At 40.9% G+C, this 17665-nt stretch overlaps 1 protein-coding gene across 1 annotated transcript in view; it reads left to right on the forward strand.

Annotated features, from left to right (window-relative positions):
- Nucleotides 1–17665, forward strand: part of LRMDA (leucine rich melanocyte differentiation associated) — a 1170541-nt gene that overhangs the window by 686235 nt on the left and 466641 nt on the right. Inside the window, 2 exon segments of the mRNA XM_082268110.1 lie at nucleotides 10399–10531; nucleotides 17419–17549. Of these exon segments, the coding sequence (XP_082124236.1) occupies nucleotides 10399–10531; nucleotides 17419–17549 (264 nt within the window).

A 17665-nucleotide genomic window follows, 5' to 3' on the forward strand; every position in this document is an offset into this window, starting at 1 on the left:
ACCATGTCCTGTGGTCTGATGAGACCAAGAGAAACCTATTTGGTTCAGATGGTGTCAAGCATTTGTGGAGGCAACCAGGTGAAGAGTACAAAAACAAGTGTGTCTTGCCTACAGTCAAGCATGGTGGTGGAAGCGTCATGGATTGGGGCTACATGAGTGCTGCCACCACTGAGGAGCTACAGTTCATTGAGGGAACCATGAACGCCAACATGCAGAGCAGAGCATGATCCCCTCCCTCCAGAGACTGGGCCACAGGGCAGTATTACAACAGGATAACGACCCCAAACACACCTCCAAGACGACTACTGCCTTGCTACAGAAGCTGAGGGTAAAGGTGATGGACTGGCCAATCATGTCTCCAGACCTAAACCCTATTGAGCATCTGTGGGGCATCCTCAAACGGAAGGTGGAGGAGCGCAAGGTCTCTAACATCCACCAGCTCTGTGATGTCATCATGGAGGACTGGAAGAGGACTCCAGTGGCAACCTGTGAAGCTCTGGTGAACTCCATGCCCAAGAGGGTTAAGGCAGTGCTGAAAAATAATGGTGGCCACACAAAATATTGACACTTTGTGCCCAGTTTGGACATTGTCACTTTGGGGTGTACTCACTTTTGTTGCCAGCAGTTTAGACATTAATTGCTGTGTGTTGAGTTATTTTGGGGGGACAGCAAATGTACTGTTATACAATATTGTAGCAAAGTGTCATTTCTTCAGTGTTGTCACATGAAAGGATATATTTAAAATATTTACATAAATGTGAGAGGTGCGCTCACTTTTGTGAGATACTGTAAGCAGCACCCTAATACCAGCTCTCTATTAAACCTGTTGTGTAATGATATTGCCAGGCACAGCCAAAAGTATAGCACAACGTGCATTTACATGTCACAACTCACAACCAATATGAATTATGCTTTCACTGATTTGACTCAAGTTAAGTGAAATCTAATCTATAGCTGTGTTGCGCACTTGCACATCTTCTCTTTCCTTTGCATTGCTTCATTAAACAGCCCTAACTGTGGAAATTAAAATACATTTTGTAAAGTTCTTTATGTCATGCTTGGAACAAACTTTGCATTTTTCTTTTTGAGCCTCACACTAGACCCTATTTATTTAGGCATTTTTAAAGCACCAACAATTTATGCAATGCTTTACATATTGTACAGTCACATCAGTTCCTCCCCATTAGGGAGCTTAGAATCCAAGGTCCCTACCAAACATACATACTAGGACAAATTTACACAGGAACCAATTTACCTACCAGCACTTCTTTTTCTTTGAAGTGTGGGAAGAATCTAGAGTACCCAAAGGAAACCCACACAAGCACATGGAGAACATGCAAACTCCATGTAGGTCGTGTCCTGGTTAGAATTTGAACCAAAGACCCTGGTGCTGCAAGGCAGAATTGCTAACCACTAAGCCACCATGCTGTGAAATTGTTTAAAAAAATAATTTAACCACTTAAGCCCCGGAAGATTTTACCCCCTTCCTGACCAGGGCCTATTTTGCAATTCGGCACTGCGTGACTTTAACGGACAATTGCGTGGTCGTGCGACGCTGTACCTAAACAAATTTGACGTCCTTTTTTTCCCACAAACAGAGCTTTCTTTTGGTGGTATTTGATCACCTGTGCGGTTTTTTGATCATGCGCTATAAACAAAAAAAGCATAAATTTTGCAAAAATAACAATATTTTTCAAATTTTTTTATATGAAATTCCCCCCCAAAAAAATGTAAAAATCAAATTTTTTTTAAATTTTCGGCCAATTTGTTTTAAGCTACATATGTTTGGTAAAAAAAATCGCAAAAAGCGTATTTTGATTGGTTTACGCAAAAGTTATCGCGTTTACTAACAAAGGGAAAGATTTTTGTAATTTTTGTTGTTTTTTTTAACACGTAATGGGGGCGATCTGCGATTTTTTTTTTTTTGCGGTACTGCGACATTGCGGCGGACAGATTGGACCCTTGACTGACGTCTTTGACACTTTTGGGGCTACCAGTGACATTTCTACAGTAATCAGTGCTATACATATGCACTGTTACTGTAAAATTACACTGGCAGTGAAGGGGTTAACTTTTTTTGAGAGGGAGGGGCTATGTGTGTCCCTAGGGGCATGATTATAACTGTGATTGGCAGTGGCTTGAGATTTATGAAGAGTGATCAACGGTTCTACATAGTAGAACCGTATGATCACCATTCATACACCGGGGAGAATGACAGGCGGCTTGTTTACATTAGCCGCCTGCCTTTCTCCCTCTCCTCCGACGATCGCGAGTGACCGGCGGACGATTGGGTCCGCCGGTCACACGCGCGGGGGGGTCCGTGACCACTCCGGAGCGGGAGCGCGCCTCCGGGGGCGCGTGCTCGCTCCCTAGACCAGTACTACGTCGCTAGCCTGTGAGGGGCTGACCGCCGCAGGAAATAGTCGTGCGGCGGTCGGCAAGTGGTTAACTGTGTTCACAGCAACAAGCCATATTCCGGCTGTCATTGTGATAAATAAGGTCCTCCACAAGAGCAAGCATTAAACTCCTATTTACCTGACTGGTTACCACTGTAATGGGTATTATGGTTTGTAGTTAAAGTTATCAGGTTGCTTTGTATTTTTTTTATACTATAGATATCAAACTGGCTGTCCTAGATTTTTCCTTTGAAATGTAAACTGTCATTGCAGATTTTTGTTATGCCTTTATAGTACACAAATATGTGTTAATAACTGGGCATGATGCACTTTTTTGAACAAAGGGTCTTATTATTATTATATAGGATTTATATAGCGCCGACAGTTTACGCAGCACTTTACAACTTGATGGTAGACAGTACAAATACAATACACTTTAATACAGGAGGAATCGGAGGGCCCTGCTTGTTAGAGCTTACAATCTAAGAGTCTTATGAAGTGTTCAAATATAAAAGAGGCATAAAAAAGAGAGAAACTGGACAGGCATAGATGGAAAAGAAATATTCACAGCCAATAAGTTCTGCTAAACTATGAATGAGTTAAGCTCAAAATTATACCCTCCAATCCTACACTGTATTTATTGATGTTGCAGGGGAGTAGGCAGAGAGGGGTGGTTGGTATTTACTCAGGCGTGAATGATGGATGACATCTTAAATTTGTGCCCAGGGATTGAAGGTGAACTGTGACAGCCTTATTTATCTTGGGAATGGAGGTTGGGTCTACAAAAGACTAGGTGCTTGGAGATGCCAGACATTGACAAATACATCTCACAAGATTTTGGGACATTGTTGGTTATCCTTTTCTAGCACCTTATAGTGTTCACCATGCTGTTTAAATTTCATAGACATTAAATGTAACCTAGAATATTTCCTGCTTTTCAAAAGTGTTTGATTTTGATCTACGGTGCACATAAGTTGTGCACTGAATTGTTTTTTTTTTTTTTTTCTATTTAATTTTACTATTTATTGTTTCATGCTGAAATAGCTTACAATTCATTTAGCGCTTTAGTCCAACTTATTAGGTTTAAGGTCAGCATTGTGCCAAGCAAGTAGTAGTATAACTCCTGGTATACTTCAAGGCAGGCATCCTAACCCTTGCTGGATTTGGGAGTACATTTCCAGTACATGAGCCAATTTTGCAAATTCAGGCCCTTCACAACCTTGCTACTTTTCAGCATTTTGTGGTGTATAGAACAAATGTTACACAATTATAAGTATCTTAAAGCAGTATTACACCTGAAAGTAAACCTTTATTATATTGCATCTTATTGATTCTTAGATATAATGGCTGCAATCATTTTCTTTTTTAATCTTTCTTTCCTTTATTTTCACGTGGGGATTCTGCCAGCAAGTCTGCTGTTTTTCAACAGAACAAGCTCTCCGTCAAATGTTGCAGTTAGAGTGTTGAGAGAACTAATTTACCACTTGGTGTCCGTTCACACTACCGCGGCACGACTTCGGAGGTGACCTGTGAAGTCGCGTGCACTTCACAGGTCACGACTTCGGCGCGACTTGCACGGACTTCACATAATTGAAGTCAATGCAAGTCTCTCTGAAGTCGCCCCGAAGTAGTACAGGAACTATTTTCTAAGTCGGAGCAACTTGAGTCGCTCCTATTATAACGTTCCCGTAGCACAGAATGGACCGCGACATGTCAGGCTGACAAGTCGTCTGACAAGTCGCGGTAGTGTGAACCGGGACTTACAGGGGTGTTTACAATGATCAGCTTTATTTTTGTAAAATCATTACGTCAAAAGAAAAAATCTTGTTTTAAAATTTGATCTGAAAAAACAAAACACAAAAACTGTGTTGTAACTATCTTTTCTGTTCATGGGTTCCTGCATCCCAAACAGTTGAGCCTTGAAAACCTCATCTGTGGGTATTATGCCTTCCCCAAGTCTCATCTCCTACCACATGTAGGCAGAATACAAATTGGCTATTAATTTAACCCCAACAGATCTGTAGATCCTGAAAAAAAATCAATTGCTGCCTGTTGTCCTGTTACTGTAAGTGGGGTAGTAGGCAGCTAAGTATGTCTCCCTTCCAACTCTGCTGTTATTGACAACACTTATATATGTAACACATGTGAGACATCTGGTTTGACTGGCCACTGCTGGGTTTTGCAAAGCAATTAAATACAGTGGGTACGAAAAGTATTCAGACCCCCTTAAATTTTTCGCTCTTTGTTATATTGCAGCCATTTGCTAAAATCATTTAAGTTCATTCTTCTTCCTCATGAATGTACACATAGCACCCCATACTGACAGAAAAACACAGAATTGTTGACATTGTTGCAGATTTATTAAAAAAGAAAAAATTAAATATCACATGGTCCTAAGTATTCAGACCCTTTGCTCAGTATTTAGTAGAAGCCCCCTTTTGATCTAATACAGCCAGGAGTCTTTTTGGGAAAGATGCAACAAGTCTTTCACACCTGGATTTGGGGATCCTCTGCCATTCCTCCTTGCAAATCCTCTCCAGTTCTGTCAGGTTGGATGGTAAACGTTGGTGGACAGCCATTTTTAGGTCTCTCCAGAGATGCTCAATTGGGTTTAAGTCAGGGCTCTGGCTGGGCTATTCAAGAACAGTCACGGAGTTGTTGTGAAGCCACTCCTTCGTTATTTTAGCTGTGTGCTTACGGTCATTGTCTTGTTGGAAGGTAAACCTTCGGCCCAGTCTGAGGTCCAGAGCACTCTGGAGAAGGTTTTTGTCCAGGATATCCCTGTACTTGGCCGCATTCATCTTTCCCTCGATTGCAACCAGTCATCCTGTCCCTGCAGCTGAAAAACAACCCCACAGCATGATGCTGCCACCACCATGCTTCACTGTTGGGACTGTATTGGACAGGTGATGAGCAGTGCCTGGTTTTCTCCACACATACCGCTTAGAATTAAGGCCAAAAAGTTCTATTTTGGTCTCATCAGACCAGAGAATCTTATTTCTCACCATCTTGGAGTCCTTCAGGTGTTTTTTAGCAAACTCCATGCAGGCTTTCATGTGTCTTACACTGAGGAGAGGCTTCCGTCGGGCCACTCTGCCATAAAGCCCTGACTGGTGGAGGGCTGCAGTGATGGTTGACTTTCTACAACTTTCTCCCATCTCCTGACTGCATCTCTGGAGCTCAGCCACAGTGATCTTTGGGTTCTTCTTTACCTCTCTCACCAAGGCTCTTCTCCCCCGATAGCTCAGTTTGGCCGGACGGCCAGCTCTAGGAAGGGTTCTGGTCGTCCCAAACGTCTTCAATTTGAGGATTAGGAGGCCACTGTGCTCTTAGGAACCTTAAGTGCAGCAGAAATATTTTTGTAACCTTGGCCAGATCTGTGCCTTGCCACAATTCTGTCTCTGAGCTCTTCAGGCAGTTCCTTTGACCTCATGATTCTCATTTGCTCTGACATGCATTGTGATCTGGAAGGTCTTATATAGACAGGTGTGTGGCTTTCCTAATCAAGTCCAATCAGTATAATCAAACACAGCTGGACTCAAATGAAGGTGTAGAACCATCTCAAGGATGATCAGAAGAAATGGAAAGCACCTGAGTTAAATATATGAGTGTCACAGCAAAGGGTCTGAATAATTAGGACCATGTGATATTTCAGTTTTTCTTTTTTAATAAATCTGCAACAATGTCAACAATTCTGTGTTTTTCTGTCAGTATGGGGTGCAATGTGTACATTCATGAGGAAGAAGAATGAACCTAAATGATTTTAGCAAATGGCTGCAATATAACAAAGAGTGAAACATTTAAGGGGGTCTGAATACTTTCCGTACCCACTGTAATGTTGTGCAGTGTGCTGGAGAGCAGGGTTGGGTCTTGGTTAACAGCCCATTGCACAAGAGTTCTATAGCAACAGCTCATGATAAAACAGTTGTTTAATATTTATTTATTTCAGGTACTTGTATAGCGCTGTCAATTTACGCAGCGCTTTACATATACATTGCACATTCACATCAGTCCCTGCCCTCAAGGAGCTTACAATCTAAGGTCCCTAACTCACATACATACACAGTAGGGCCATTTTTTTTTATACAGGATCCAATTAACCTACCAGCATGTCTTTGCTGTGTGGGAGGAAACCGGAGTACCCGGAGGAAACCCACGCAGGCACAGGGAGAACATGCAAACTCCAGGCAGGTAGTGTCGTGGTTGGGATTCGAACCAGCGACCTTCTTGATGCTTGGTGAAAGTGCTAACCACTACACCACTGTGCCACGGCTTGGTTAACAGCCCATTGCACAATAGTTTTAAAGCAACAGATCATGATAAAACAGTTGGTTAATATATTATCTTTACACAAAATGAGGCCTAGAAAACCAATTACAATGGTTTGGGAATGTATAGGTGGTATGTGTTGTATTTTCTTCCTTTATAATGGGCAGGTGGGCAGCACTAATATTTATTTTAATATATATTTTTTTAAATTGGCAGAAGTTATTTGCTGTAATTGCACTTATGCAACAGTAACATACAGTATATTTACCACTGCAAGATGTTATCCAGTGAGTACTAAACAAATACACAAGCTGAAATGGAATTTAAAAAAAGTTATAGTAAAGTATATTGAAAGCCAGTTTTTTCTTAAGTTTTGATTGAAGTGGGGAAAGGTTAGAATTTGTTTTCATTATTGATAGCTGTCTGTCCTTGCTGGAGAGATCCATTCTTTCTGTTTCAAAATGATCACTATGACAAACCTTTAAGGAAAATACACAATTTTGAATTGTCACCAGCCCAGCAATAACTTTTCCAGTGCCATTTTTTTAAGTGAGGACTTTCCTCACCAGAGGTGTAACTAGAACCTTCAGGGCCCTGGTGCAAGAAACCTTGGAGGCCCCCCTAAACTTCCCTTCATTTCATTGGTCCGGGGCCCTTTTCTCTGGTCCTATGGCCCTTCCTACTGATCCCGGGGCCCTTTACTCCTGTTGCAGGGCCCTTTTTTATAGTTTGGCAGCAGCACCCTTACATCTGTTCTGCAGTGGACCTCCTTCCTACCATCTTGGGCCCACCCCACGGTGGCAGATATGTCACAAGCACACCAGGGACCAACGCACTGTATAAGTATCCAATGCAGTGTAAGAACTACCAGGGTTGTAATGGTCACACTTGTGACCAGGCCCTGCCATTCTGCCACCATGGGAGTCTAGAGGCCTCTTCTTGATGTCATGACCCTCCTATTGACAGTACTGGTCTGGCGTCTCTGTCCCCATGGCAGCGGTGGCAGTCTATGAGGACCCAGTGCTGGTTACAATATGGGTCTGATGAGTGCATGTGGGCGAGGACTGGCACTATTGGTTGTAGAAAGACGAGCCCCTCCCCAAGTCACCTAACAGCGGTAACGCTGCATAGCTTTCTGCAGCCTTCATTGCATGGCGATCGCAGTGTGATCCAGGTGACGCTCCCAGTAGGATCTAATAAACACAGTATTTATAAGAATCAAGAGTACAATCACACACCGTACCTCACAAAAGTGAGTACACCCATCACATTTATGTATATATTTTATTATATATTTTCATGTGACAACACTGAAGTAAAAATGTCCAAATTAAGCCCAAAGTGTCAATGTTTTGTGTGGCCACCATTATTTTCCTGCACTACCTTAACTCTCCTGGGCATGGAGTTCACCAGAGCTTCACAGGGCCTGGGCCGCAGGACAGTATTCCAACATGATAACGACCGCAAACACACCTCCAAGGTGACTGGTGCCTTGCTAAAGAAGCTGAGGGTAAAGGTGATGGACTGGCCAAGCATGTCTCTAGACCTAAACCCTATTGAACATCTGTGGGGCATCCTCAAATGGAAGGTGGAGGAGCGCAAAGTCTCTAACATTCACCAGCTCTGTGATGTCATCATGGAGGAGTTGAAGAGAAATCCAGTGGCAACCTGTGAAGCTCTGATGAACTTCATGCCAAAGAGGGTTAAGGCAGTGCTGGAAAATAATGGTGGCCACACAAAATATTAACAATTTGGGCCCAATTTGGACATTTTCACTTAGGGGTGTACTCACTTTTGTTGCCAGTGGTTTAGACATTAATGGCTGTGTGTTGAGTTATTTTGAGGGGACAGCAAATTTACACTGTTATACAAGCTGTACACTCACTACTTTACATTGTAGCAAAGTGTCATTTCTTCAGTGTTGTCACATGAAAAGTTATAATCAAATATTTACAAACATGTGAGGGGCGTAATCACTTTTGTGAGATACTGTATATATTAACCATATTTTCAGAAGCCATATGGGCTCCATGCCTGTAAGGTGGGGGCTCTGATTAATAAAACCACTATCATATTTAATATTAGATCTGCCTGGGAGCCTCACCTGGATCGCATCCCGATCAGCATGTCAGAGAAGGCTATGTAGTGCTACCGCTAGTAAGCGACCTGCGGGAAGCTCAGCTGTCTACAACTAATTGTACTGGATCTCCTGCGCATGCGCCCATTAGCCCCATAACGGAACCAGCACCGGGTCCTAATGTGCTGCTGCTGCAACCCTAGTTGTTTGGCCACTGGTCCACAGTGGGAGGTTTCCCTTATCCACCTGGAATGTTTAGATGGGGGAATTGGATCATATATAGTATTTTTTTCAGTGTACTGATCAAACAAATAAAAAAAGCAGTCAATGTATGGGTTGCATAAGTGCTCAATGGAGCTCGGAAGAAAGGGGGGGGGGGGGGCAAGGGAGGGAGATAGGGACAGTTCAGTGATATGTAATGCAAAGTGTAAATGCAGTGCACACTCATTCAAGGGCTGAGGCTAGAAGTGGATATCATTAATGAAGCTTGGAATGTGTAGCTGCTGTTCTTCTTATTTCCCGCCCACATCCCCCTCTCTGCCATGCACAGACATACGCTGAGATAGAAGAGTGGGTGGGCCAGGCAGACACAGGGGAACAGGGGTGGGATGAGGAGGAGGGGCAGCTGTAAGCCTCTCTCCTGTCTACTGATCAGAGGAAGGAGTGAACTCGATGGGCTGTGTGAGATGAATGTCAGAGACACTCTGCTCAGCTGCAGCCACCCACCCCTAATTGTACAGACTGATTCTCCTATATCACAGACGGGAGAATCAGTCTGTTTTCTCAAACTTTCACTAACATAATGGGAAGCTGGCAACATTGTTTGGGCCCCCCCCCCCACACTGGTGGAACTCCGGGGCCTGGTCGCAAGTGTGACTTCGGCAACCCTGGTAGTTCCGCCACTGTTCCTCACTCTGGAGAAATTTCCTTTCATTTCCCCCATTTCCCCAGTGAAAATCTACTAATACTTCCTCCCTTCTTCCAAATTAAAGATTTCCTCTCATCTTCCCAAAGGCACACTGGTGGCACACAAAAATAATCAGCATGAGCTCTTAACCATTCCTTAAGCTTAGTACACCCAGAGGGTTGAAAAAAAAAAAATCTGACAGCTCAGGTTGGAGCAGCTGTACTAACAATCCAATGTTAGTACAGCCACCCCCCTGCTGTTCTGTTGTGTTCCACCAGAACGCTTCGGTCAGCAGACTTTTTTTCAGTCAGGCCCCTTCGGCAGAAGCTGGCCGAACAGCCGCCTTCTGTCAGACCAGCTGCAGTACACACGGGCTGAATGTTGGCTGGTTTCTATTGAACCAGCCAATAGTGCCCAACATTTGGCCCATGTGTACGGGGCTTTATTCCATCTAAATTTGAAAATGAAAAAAAAAAAAAAACATTTGGCTTTGGATACTTTAACTCTTTGCATTATATTCAGTGGTATATTATTGTGTGTAGCTAAAAAAAACATATATGCAAATATAAATGCTCCAGTGGGGTCCAAATTGCCACTGAAATGTGTTTATTTTATTATAAATAATTTTTTTATCTGTTTATACATATAAAGAGAAACACTCTAGCAAGTATTAGGCACCACAAAGTTTATGTATAGTTGTTGTGACTCTGCTTTTCATGTTCTTTCCTCTTTGTGTTCTCTTCATGCAGATCTTTGGATGGATTGGAGGGTTTCATTTGTCTGGAAGAGCTAATACTGGACAACAACCTGCTGGGAAATCATGTTTGCTTCCCTTTACTTCCATTCCTACACACATTGACTGCCAATAAGAATCAGATATCCTTTTTACATAAATTACTTTGGTAAATCACTTCCCATGTAATAATGTAAGTATGGTAGTGAAAAGTAAAACTTGGCTCTCCAAATTATTACATTCAAAAGTCAGTTTTCAATTAATCCATGGTGGTGCAAAAACAGGACTGTATAGCTGTGTCAAGGAGGTTCTCTTGACAGTCTATAGTGCAATCACGACTTGGCCTGCAGTTTTCCTGCCTGTTTAAGTCTTACCTCTTTGCTTAATTGCTTCTCCTAGTCCTCTGATTCCTTTCACATGTGTTGTTTGGCTTCTGTGCTCACCTAGGGGCATCGCCTGATATTCCTTTACATCACTTCCTGGCCTGCCTCCCAGTTTTCCTTCCACATGCTCAGTGCAGCCCATGTTGCCTCACCAATTTCCTAGTTCTCTGAGCTCCTGTTTGCCTACTATTATGTGTATTCAGTGTATTATGTGTATTCGGTGTCTGGCTTCCCATGTACTGACCCCGGCTTCATCTGCCATCTGTGCTTGCCTGCCACTTGCCCTGACCTTGGCCTGTTGTTTCCTGGATTTCCTTCTGTCTCCTGCTGTTTGTGAGTGCTCTCCACATTGTCAGTTGGGCATATCTGGGGGCTGTGATCTCGTTCCAGCTTGCTGCAAGTCCAATCCCTACCATCAGGGGCCCTGGTAAAGAAACAGACTGGAGCTTAGCTCCGCACCCTGGGGAACCCTGAATTGGTGATCTACAAGGGTTCACTATCACAGACATCTGACACTAACCTACTATTAGATAAGATTAATGATGTACCCTACCAAATCTTTACTATTATCCTGTGTATGAATAATTGAAGAACAAAAACAACAATAAAGCAGAATATACCCGACCATAACTTAGTACGTTTTCAAAACTGGCAATCCAGCAAATGCATTTTCAAAGTAAGCTGTATATGAGTCCGTGGAGACCTTCTACAAGTCTCTCTATAAGGCTTACCTGACATCCAAAGTCAGAGAGGTCATCCAGAACCAATAAAAGCCAAACTATAGGGTGCAAAGACACATTTTTACCCCACTGGTGTTTAGGAATATGCAAAATTCCTAAAATATTTATTCCTACTGTTATGCAAATAAGGGCAGTCAACAGTTACCAACCTGAAAAAGTGTTTTCTTCAGCCTATGAAATAAATTGTATTGATGGTTTACAAACTTGATTAAACCTAAAGGTGCTTACAGACACTGGATATCCTTGCCTGACCCAGTCATTTTCAATTAGATAGCATGGTGTCTGACAGACTGTCTGTCCATTTATTTTTCCTATTCATGCATTTATTCAAGTATATGCCCCAGGCTTGTGGTCATGGCATAACTTGATAGCTAAGGCCTATTATAGGCATACAGAAAAGATCAGTAATAAATCAGTGTATTTTTTGACCAGGTGAGCATTATTTAAAAAAATGACATGTCCATAGAATATTTTGTAAGTGAAATTATCCTTTGTGTCTTGCTCTTCTCTCATTAATGTCTTTAGAAAAACTATTTTTTTCTTTTATGAAACAAAAATAATGTTTGGCTTATACTCTGTAGTTTTTGTTTGTACTTGAAAAATATGTAGAATTTCAAAGGGGGCACTCAGAAATGGCTGTGTTTTTTTTTAGCTACATAAATACTTTACATTTGTCTCTCTTTCCTCATACAATGAAATGGTTGACATGAATGTCTGCATATGAACTACCAGAAATCTTGTTAAGTAGAGTATAGAACAAAAGGACTATCGCACACAAATTTCTATAACCCAGCCCATTGTTCTTTGGAATTCTGTCCTTCCATTTCAAGACTTTGAGGACACAAATCACCTCTCAGTGACATGTGTCAAACCAAAGAATAGGTAGACAGGTGATGAATTGGTCACACTGTTTATGGTATTGTTGTATAGCCAGACTACATCCAAAACACATGTAGGGTATTTCTGTTATTGCTTTTCCCCTAGCAAGCTAGGTTTAAATCTAAAACGTGCAAACGCTGCTGCTCAGAGGATGGTACATCTTGGACAATTTACACATCAAAGTAGGGCCCATGCTCTGTTAACCAGCTTCTTTTTTGTTTTGTTTTTTTAACATTAATAAGTGCAGATCCACAAAGGCTAAACTGTTTTTCTTTCATTCTGATCAGTTGGAAGATCAGTGCATATCAATGGCTGATGGACTTTGTGAACAGTTAGACTTGAAGAGTTCATGAACAGATATTTGCTAGCTTTACTACATTGTACATCGTGTATACCCAAAACTCTTTGTCTTTTGCTTAGTAAGTTCAGAGCAATTGTAATATTATAAGAAATATTCTGGTTGGTCTCCTTGAAAAGCACTGAAAACATCAAATAAGTAAACACTTTACAGATTTTCTTTTCCTGTGATGGATTCATCTAGTACGGTTACTAGCTAGACTTTTCTACTAATTGGGGAATTAGAGCTTTGCAGACCCACTTTCTTTCTCCTGGTATTTCCATTTCCTGCAAAAGTCCTATCAATGTTTTCTCAAATGGAAAGATTTATAAACTCCTGAATTTGGCATGTTTTTTACCAGGTTTATAGTAGACAGCATACTCCAATTCTACGTATATGCCTTGTGGACGAGAATTGCTGCAGAGTCCTAAGAATTATTTGTGTCTAAGTAAGCCAAATGGTTGTTGTAAATAAGGATTTAAGTCTTATTTTCTGCCAAACATTCTTTAAAATTTCCTGAAAGCACCCAACACTACAGCAAAAAGTTCTGATTTAAATGTTTGTTGTTCACTGTTGATTTTCTCATCACTATTCATCTATGTCCAGGAGCATTCTCCTAGTTTGTTCTAGATCTTCAACTCTACTTTCTATTGGGTTGACGAAGGCATGTGGTCTAATAAAGACATAATCACTGCGTTTGGTCACACCTGTTGCAAACTCTGATAGGCAGTGCTGTCTTCTTCCTAGTCTTTATTGATGGCTTTTAGAAATATCGTTGTATAGCCTAGGTCTACAGTTGCTCATACCTAATTCTTAAATGATGTCCTTAAAGCCAAATTTCAGATTCTGTGAAAAATAAAGCTGTCCAAATATCAATTGACACTCCTCCAATCTACCTATTTTTCTTTTTTTTTTTCTTTACACAGAACAATGTTTAGGGGGTCCTGCAGACATCACTGGCTAAAGGGTTTGTCTTTGGTCTGTCTGTGTCCTTACTAGATATATTCTTCTCAATAGCTGTGTAGTCCCCACGTCAGGAAGTGGTGTTAAATCTCCCCAATAGGATGAAAATAAAAATCTGACAAACATTGTAAGTCCCCCCATTTAAATTCAAAATGATATGCACATATTTTAGATGGATTTGAGCTTTAAAGCCTTTATAGGGCCTTAATCATACCTGTTCCTGTCAGTAAAGATGGGATGGAGGAGATAGGTGGAAACAGGATACTGGTGGTTCTGCCTATTCCATGGTGGAAGAATAACAGTCATGCCAGATTTCTAAGAAATGACAGGTTTGAATGTATAAGGATCCGCCAAGACCTCCGTTTTAATAGTCATGCAGTACACCACCTAAAAGCAGCTTATATTACAAGATCCTACAGTGGATTAGCCATACAAGCCTAGGTTGAAATAACTGACTTTCATGTGCAACTACTGTAGCTGTCAGTTTAAATACAATGTTTGTTTTTTACACATATTGAATACAAATCACTCAAAAAAGTAAATTGAACATTAGAAAACCTGTTTTGCAGTTTACACCATTACATAGCTAGTGGAATGATATTGGAATGTTAAAGTAGAAACATCTTTGAAGGCAAACTAAGTATTGCAAATATGTTTAAACTAAAGTTACAAATCTGTTAATGGAAGCAAAGAACTTTTTTACAGTTTAGTAACTATCAAGAGACTTTAGAAAGTGGCACAATAAAGAAATAAACATTTGAAATATTTGTGTGAGCCCTCTGGTGGTAAAAATACAGTATGCAGTATATCATGGACTGCATATGAGAACAGCTGCTAGGAAGTTTTAGGAAACTTTTGTTTATCAGATTCAAATTTTCCCTGTTGTGATCAGGCTTTACTTTTCCCTACATATAGCATAGAAATGCTTTTATTATTAATATGATCTTAAACATTTAAAATCTGAACAAATTAAGTTATTGGCAATCATAAACAAATGATTGTACCTTATACATAAGGGAAAGGGTGTACTGTAACATGACAGCCACATAAAAGTCAGATTTCATTTCTGTAGCTGTTATAGACTGCTAAAATACAATTGGATGTTGTGTGTTACACTGCTTGAATGGTTGAAAATCCATTACTTTTTCCATATTTTATAATTTGGGGCATATTTTATAAAGCAGTGAATGTGACATTCACAGGTGGCTATTCGTTTTTTGTCATTTTAAACACTTGCATCAGGAAGATTCACCTGCAGTGAATATTTGCTGAATGTCACATGTGTTTACATTTGTCCCTTTTTTTTAAATCTGATCAAAAGGAAATGACAACACAGAAGAAGGCGGTAGCGCTTTTTTTTTATTTAGAGTCTTCTCACAATGGCAGGCCTTTCATTCATGAATTTTGATAACTATAATCATTCTAGAAAGTGAAGGTTGCTGTGGACCTTACATGATCCACTCCTCATGCATCGTGTGCAGAACTGGATGGTGAAAAATAATCACTTTTTACTCATACCCTGAGCCCTTTTGGGAAAGATTTGATTAGAAAGTTTGGATTTTCCTGGTTAAAATAATCCTGTAGGATAATCTTGGTGTGGCAGTATTTATGTTCTCCCTTCTTCATAAACCTGCGCATTTGTCTGTTCCAGGTATGCCTATTTATTTTATGTAAATATCTTGCTGTAGTCACATTAGGCCTGAACGTCCAAAGGGCATCCAGTGCTTTGGGGGGGGGGTTGTATTTAAGTAGTGATGTTCTTTAAAAGAAAAAAAATAGAAGATGAAAAAAACATGAAAAATTCAGGGTTGAATTAAATTTTGCTGGGAAAAATGCTGCAATGTTTCTCCCCAATTCCGCTTGAATTGCACACATGATGAAATAATTGTTTATTCTGTTTTTAGAGCAAGGGGAACAACCCCTAAATGGTCACTGATTTTTTTGGATTGTGAAGTTTTTGTTATGGTGCAGAGATTTTATCCACTTTACCACCGGAGGATTTTGCTGTCTTACGTCCAGGCCACTTTTTGCGATTCGGCGCTGTGCAACTTTAACTGACAATTGCGCGGTCGTGCGACGCCGTATCCAAACGAAATTTACGTCCTTTTTTTTCCCACAAACAGAGCTTTCTTTTGGTGGTATTTGATCACCTGTGCGATTTTTACTTTTTGCGCTATAAACAAAAAAAGAGCGTTTATTTTGAAAAAATAGCAATATTTTTAACATTTTTTTATATGAAATTCCCCCCAAAAAAGATGTAAAAACCAATTTTTTTTTAATTTTTGTCCAATTTGTTTTCTGCTACCTATGTTTGGTAAAAAAAATCACAATAAGTGTATTTTGATTGGTTTGCGCAAAAGTTATTGCGTTTACTAACTAAGGGAAAGATTTATGTAATTGTTGGTGTTTTTTTTTTAACGCGTAATGGCGGCGATCTGTGATTTTTTTTTGCGGGACTGCGACATTGCGGTGGACAGATCGGACCCTTGACTGACATTTTTGACACTTTTGGGGGTACCAGTGACATTACTGCAGTAATCAGTGCTATATATATGCACTGTTACTGTAAAAATGACACTGGCAGGGAAGGGGTTAATTTTATTGGAGAGGGAGGGGTTAATGTATGCCTGATGCTTACTGACGTGTGTGGGGGGAGGTGACTGAGTGACACAAGGACAGATCTAGGGTTCAGCTATGCTGAACCCTGCAATCTGACCCTGCCTGTCACTTCAGAGATCCGCCCGCTTGTGTTTACACAAGCAGGTGGATCTCCACACTAGATCCCCGATGATCGGGGAAGAGCGGCGGCGATCGCCGCTGCTCCTCCCCTGGCCCGACTCCCGCTGTGACTGAAAACAGCGGGAGCGAGCCTCCGGCGGCACGCACGCGCCGCCGAGAAGGGGGAGTGTCTGACGACGTAGTACTACGTCGTCAGACAATAACGAGCCACTCTGCCGCAGTAATATTACTGCAGGCAGACATTAAGTGGTTAATTGTGTCATAACAAGCACTTATGACACAAATACTTATTATCTATTTGGAGTTAACTCTACATATAGTAACTCAGTTATTGCCGGCATTCAAAATGGATGCATTACTTGAAAATATCGAGCCATGTTGGCTAATAAATGCAAAAGATGTGAATATTTAAAGTATCACTTACAAGAATTGTTTCACGTGTAGGGGTTCCTACACAAGCAGATATTCTAACATGCAAGAAAATTGTTGAGATGAATAGCAAACATTCCTTTTTTCAGTGGAGAAAATGAATGGTTTCTACTACCCAAAAGTCTTGGTTTTTGTGTGCTCTTATGCACTAGAAAATTTTATGCTGATTTACCTACTTTCAAGCAGCCTTCAGTGCCATAAGAGTTAAACAATTGAAGCCAACCTACCACCAAAAATGTGATTGTTTCAATGTTTCAAAGCTGTTGATTGCTGATTGATTTATTCTGTTAGGCTCCTGCAATTAAAAGTTGGTTGAAAAAGGCACAAATTTGACTTGTCTATGCCATCCTTTAGCTTCCCTCATTAATGAAGGACCACTTGTCTCCCTAGTGCCCAACCCTAAGCCCAAGGGCTGCATGGCCTTTTGGTGCTTGCCACTACATCAATCATAAAATTGAGCTATTCCAGCGGGATGGTCTGTCCAAGGTCAGGAATAGTAGACAGTTTAGTAAAAAATAATTTTTTTGCAGCAGATTCCTTAACATTTCTTGTGATACCTGACAGAGCTGGACCATTTTCTGGACTCACTGGCTGCGTCTGCCCCAACCTTAGAGTACCTGAGCTTACTTGGTAATCAGGCTTGTCCGAATGAACTTGTTAGCAAAGAGAAAGATGAAGATGACTATCAGCGCTACAGGTTGGTGGCCTTTTAAATTTAAATTGTTGATTTTATGTGAACACAATATAGCATTTCAATCTGTTATATATCACTACTAATTCTCTGATGTGGTATAGAGTACAGGTATCTTTTTT

The sequence above is a fragment of the Pelophylax lessonae genome, assembly GCF_965119305.1.
Source record: "Pelophylax lessonae genome assembly, chromosome: 9".
Taxonomy (NCBI): Eukaryota; Metazoa; Chordata; class Amphibia; order Anura; family Ranidae; genus Pelophylax; species Pelophylax lessonae.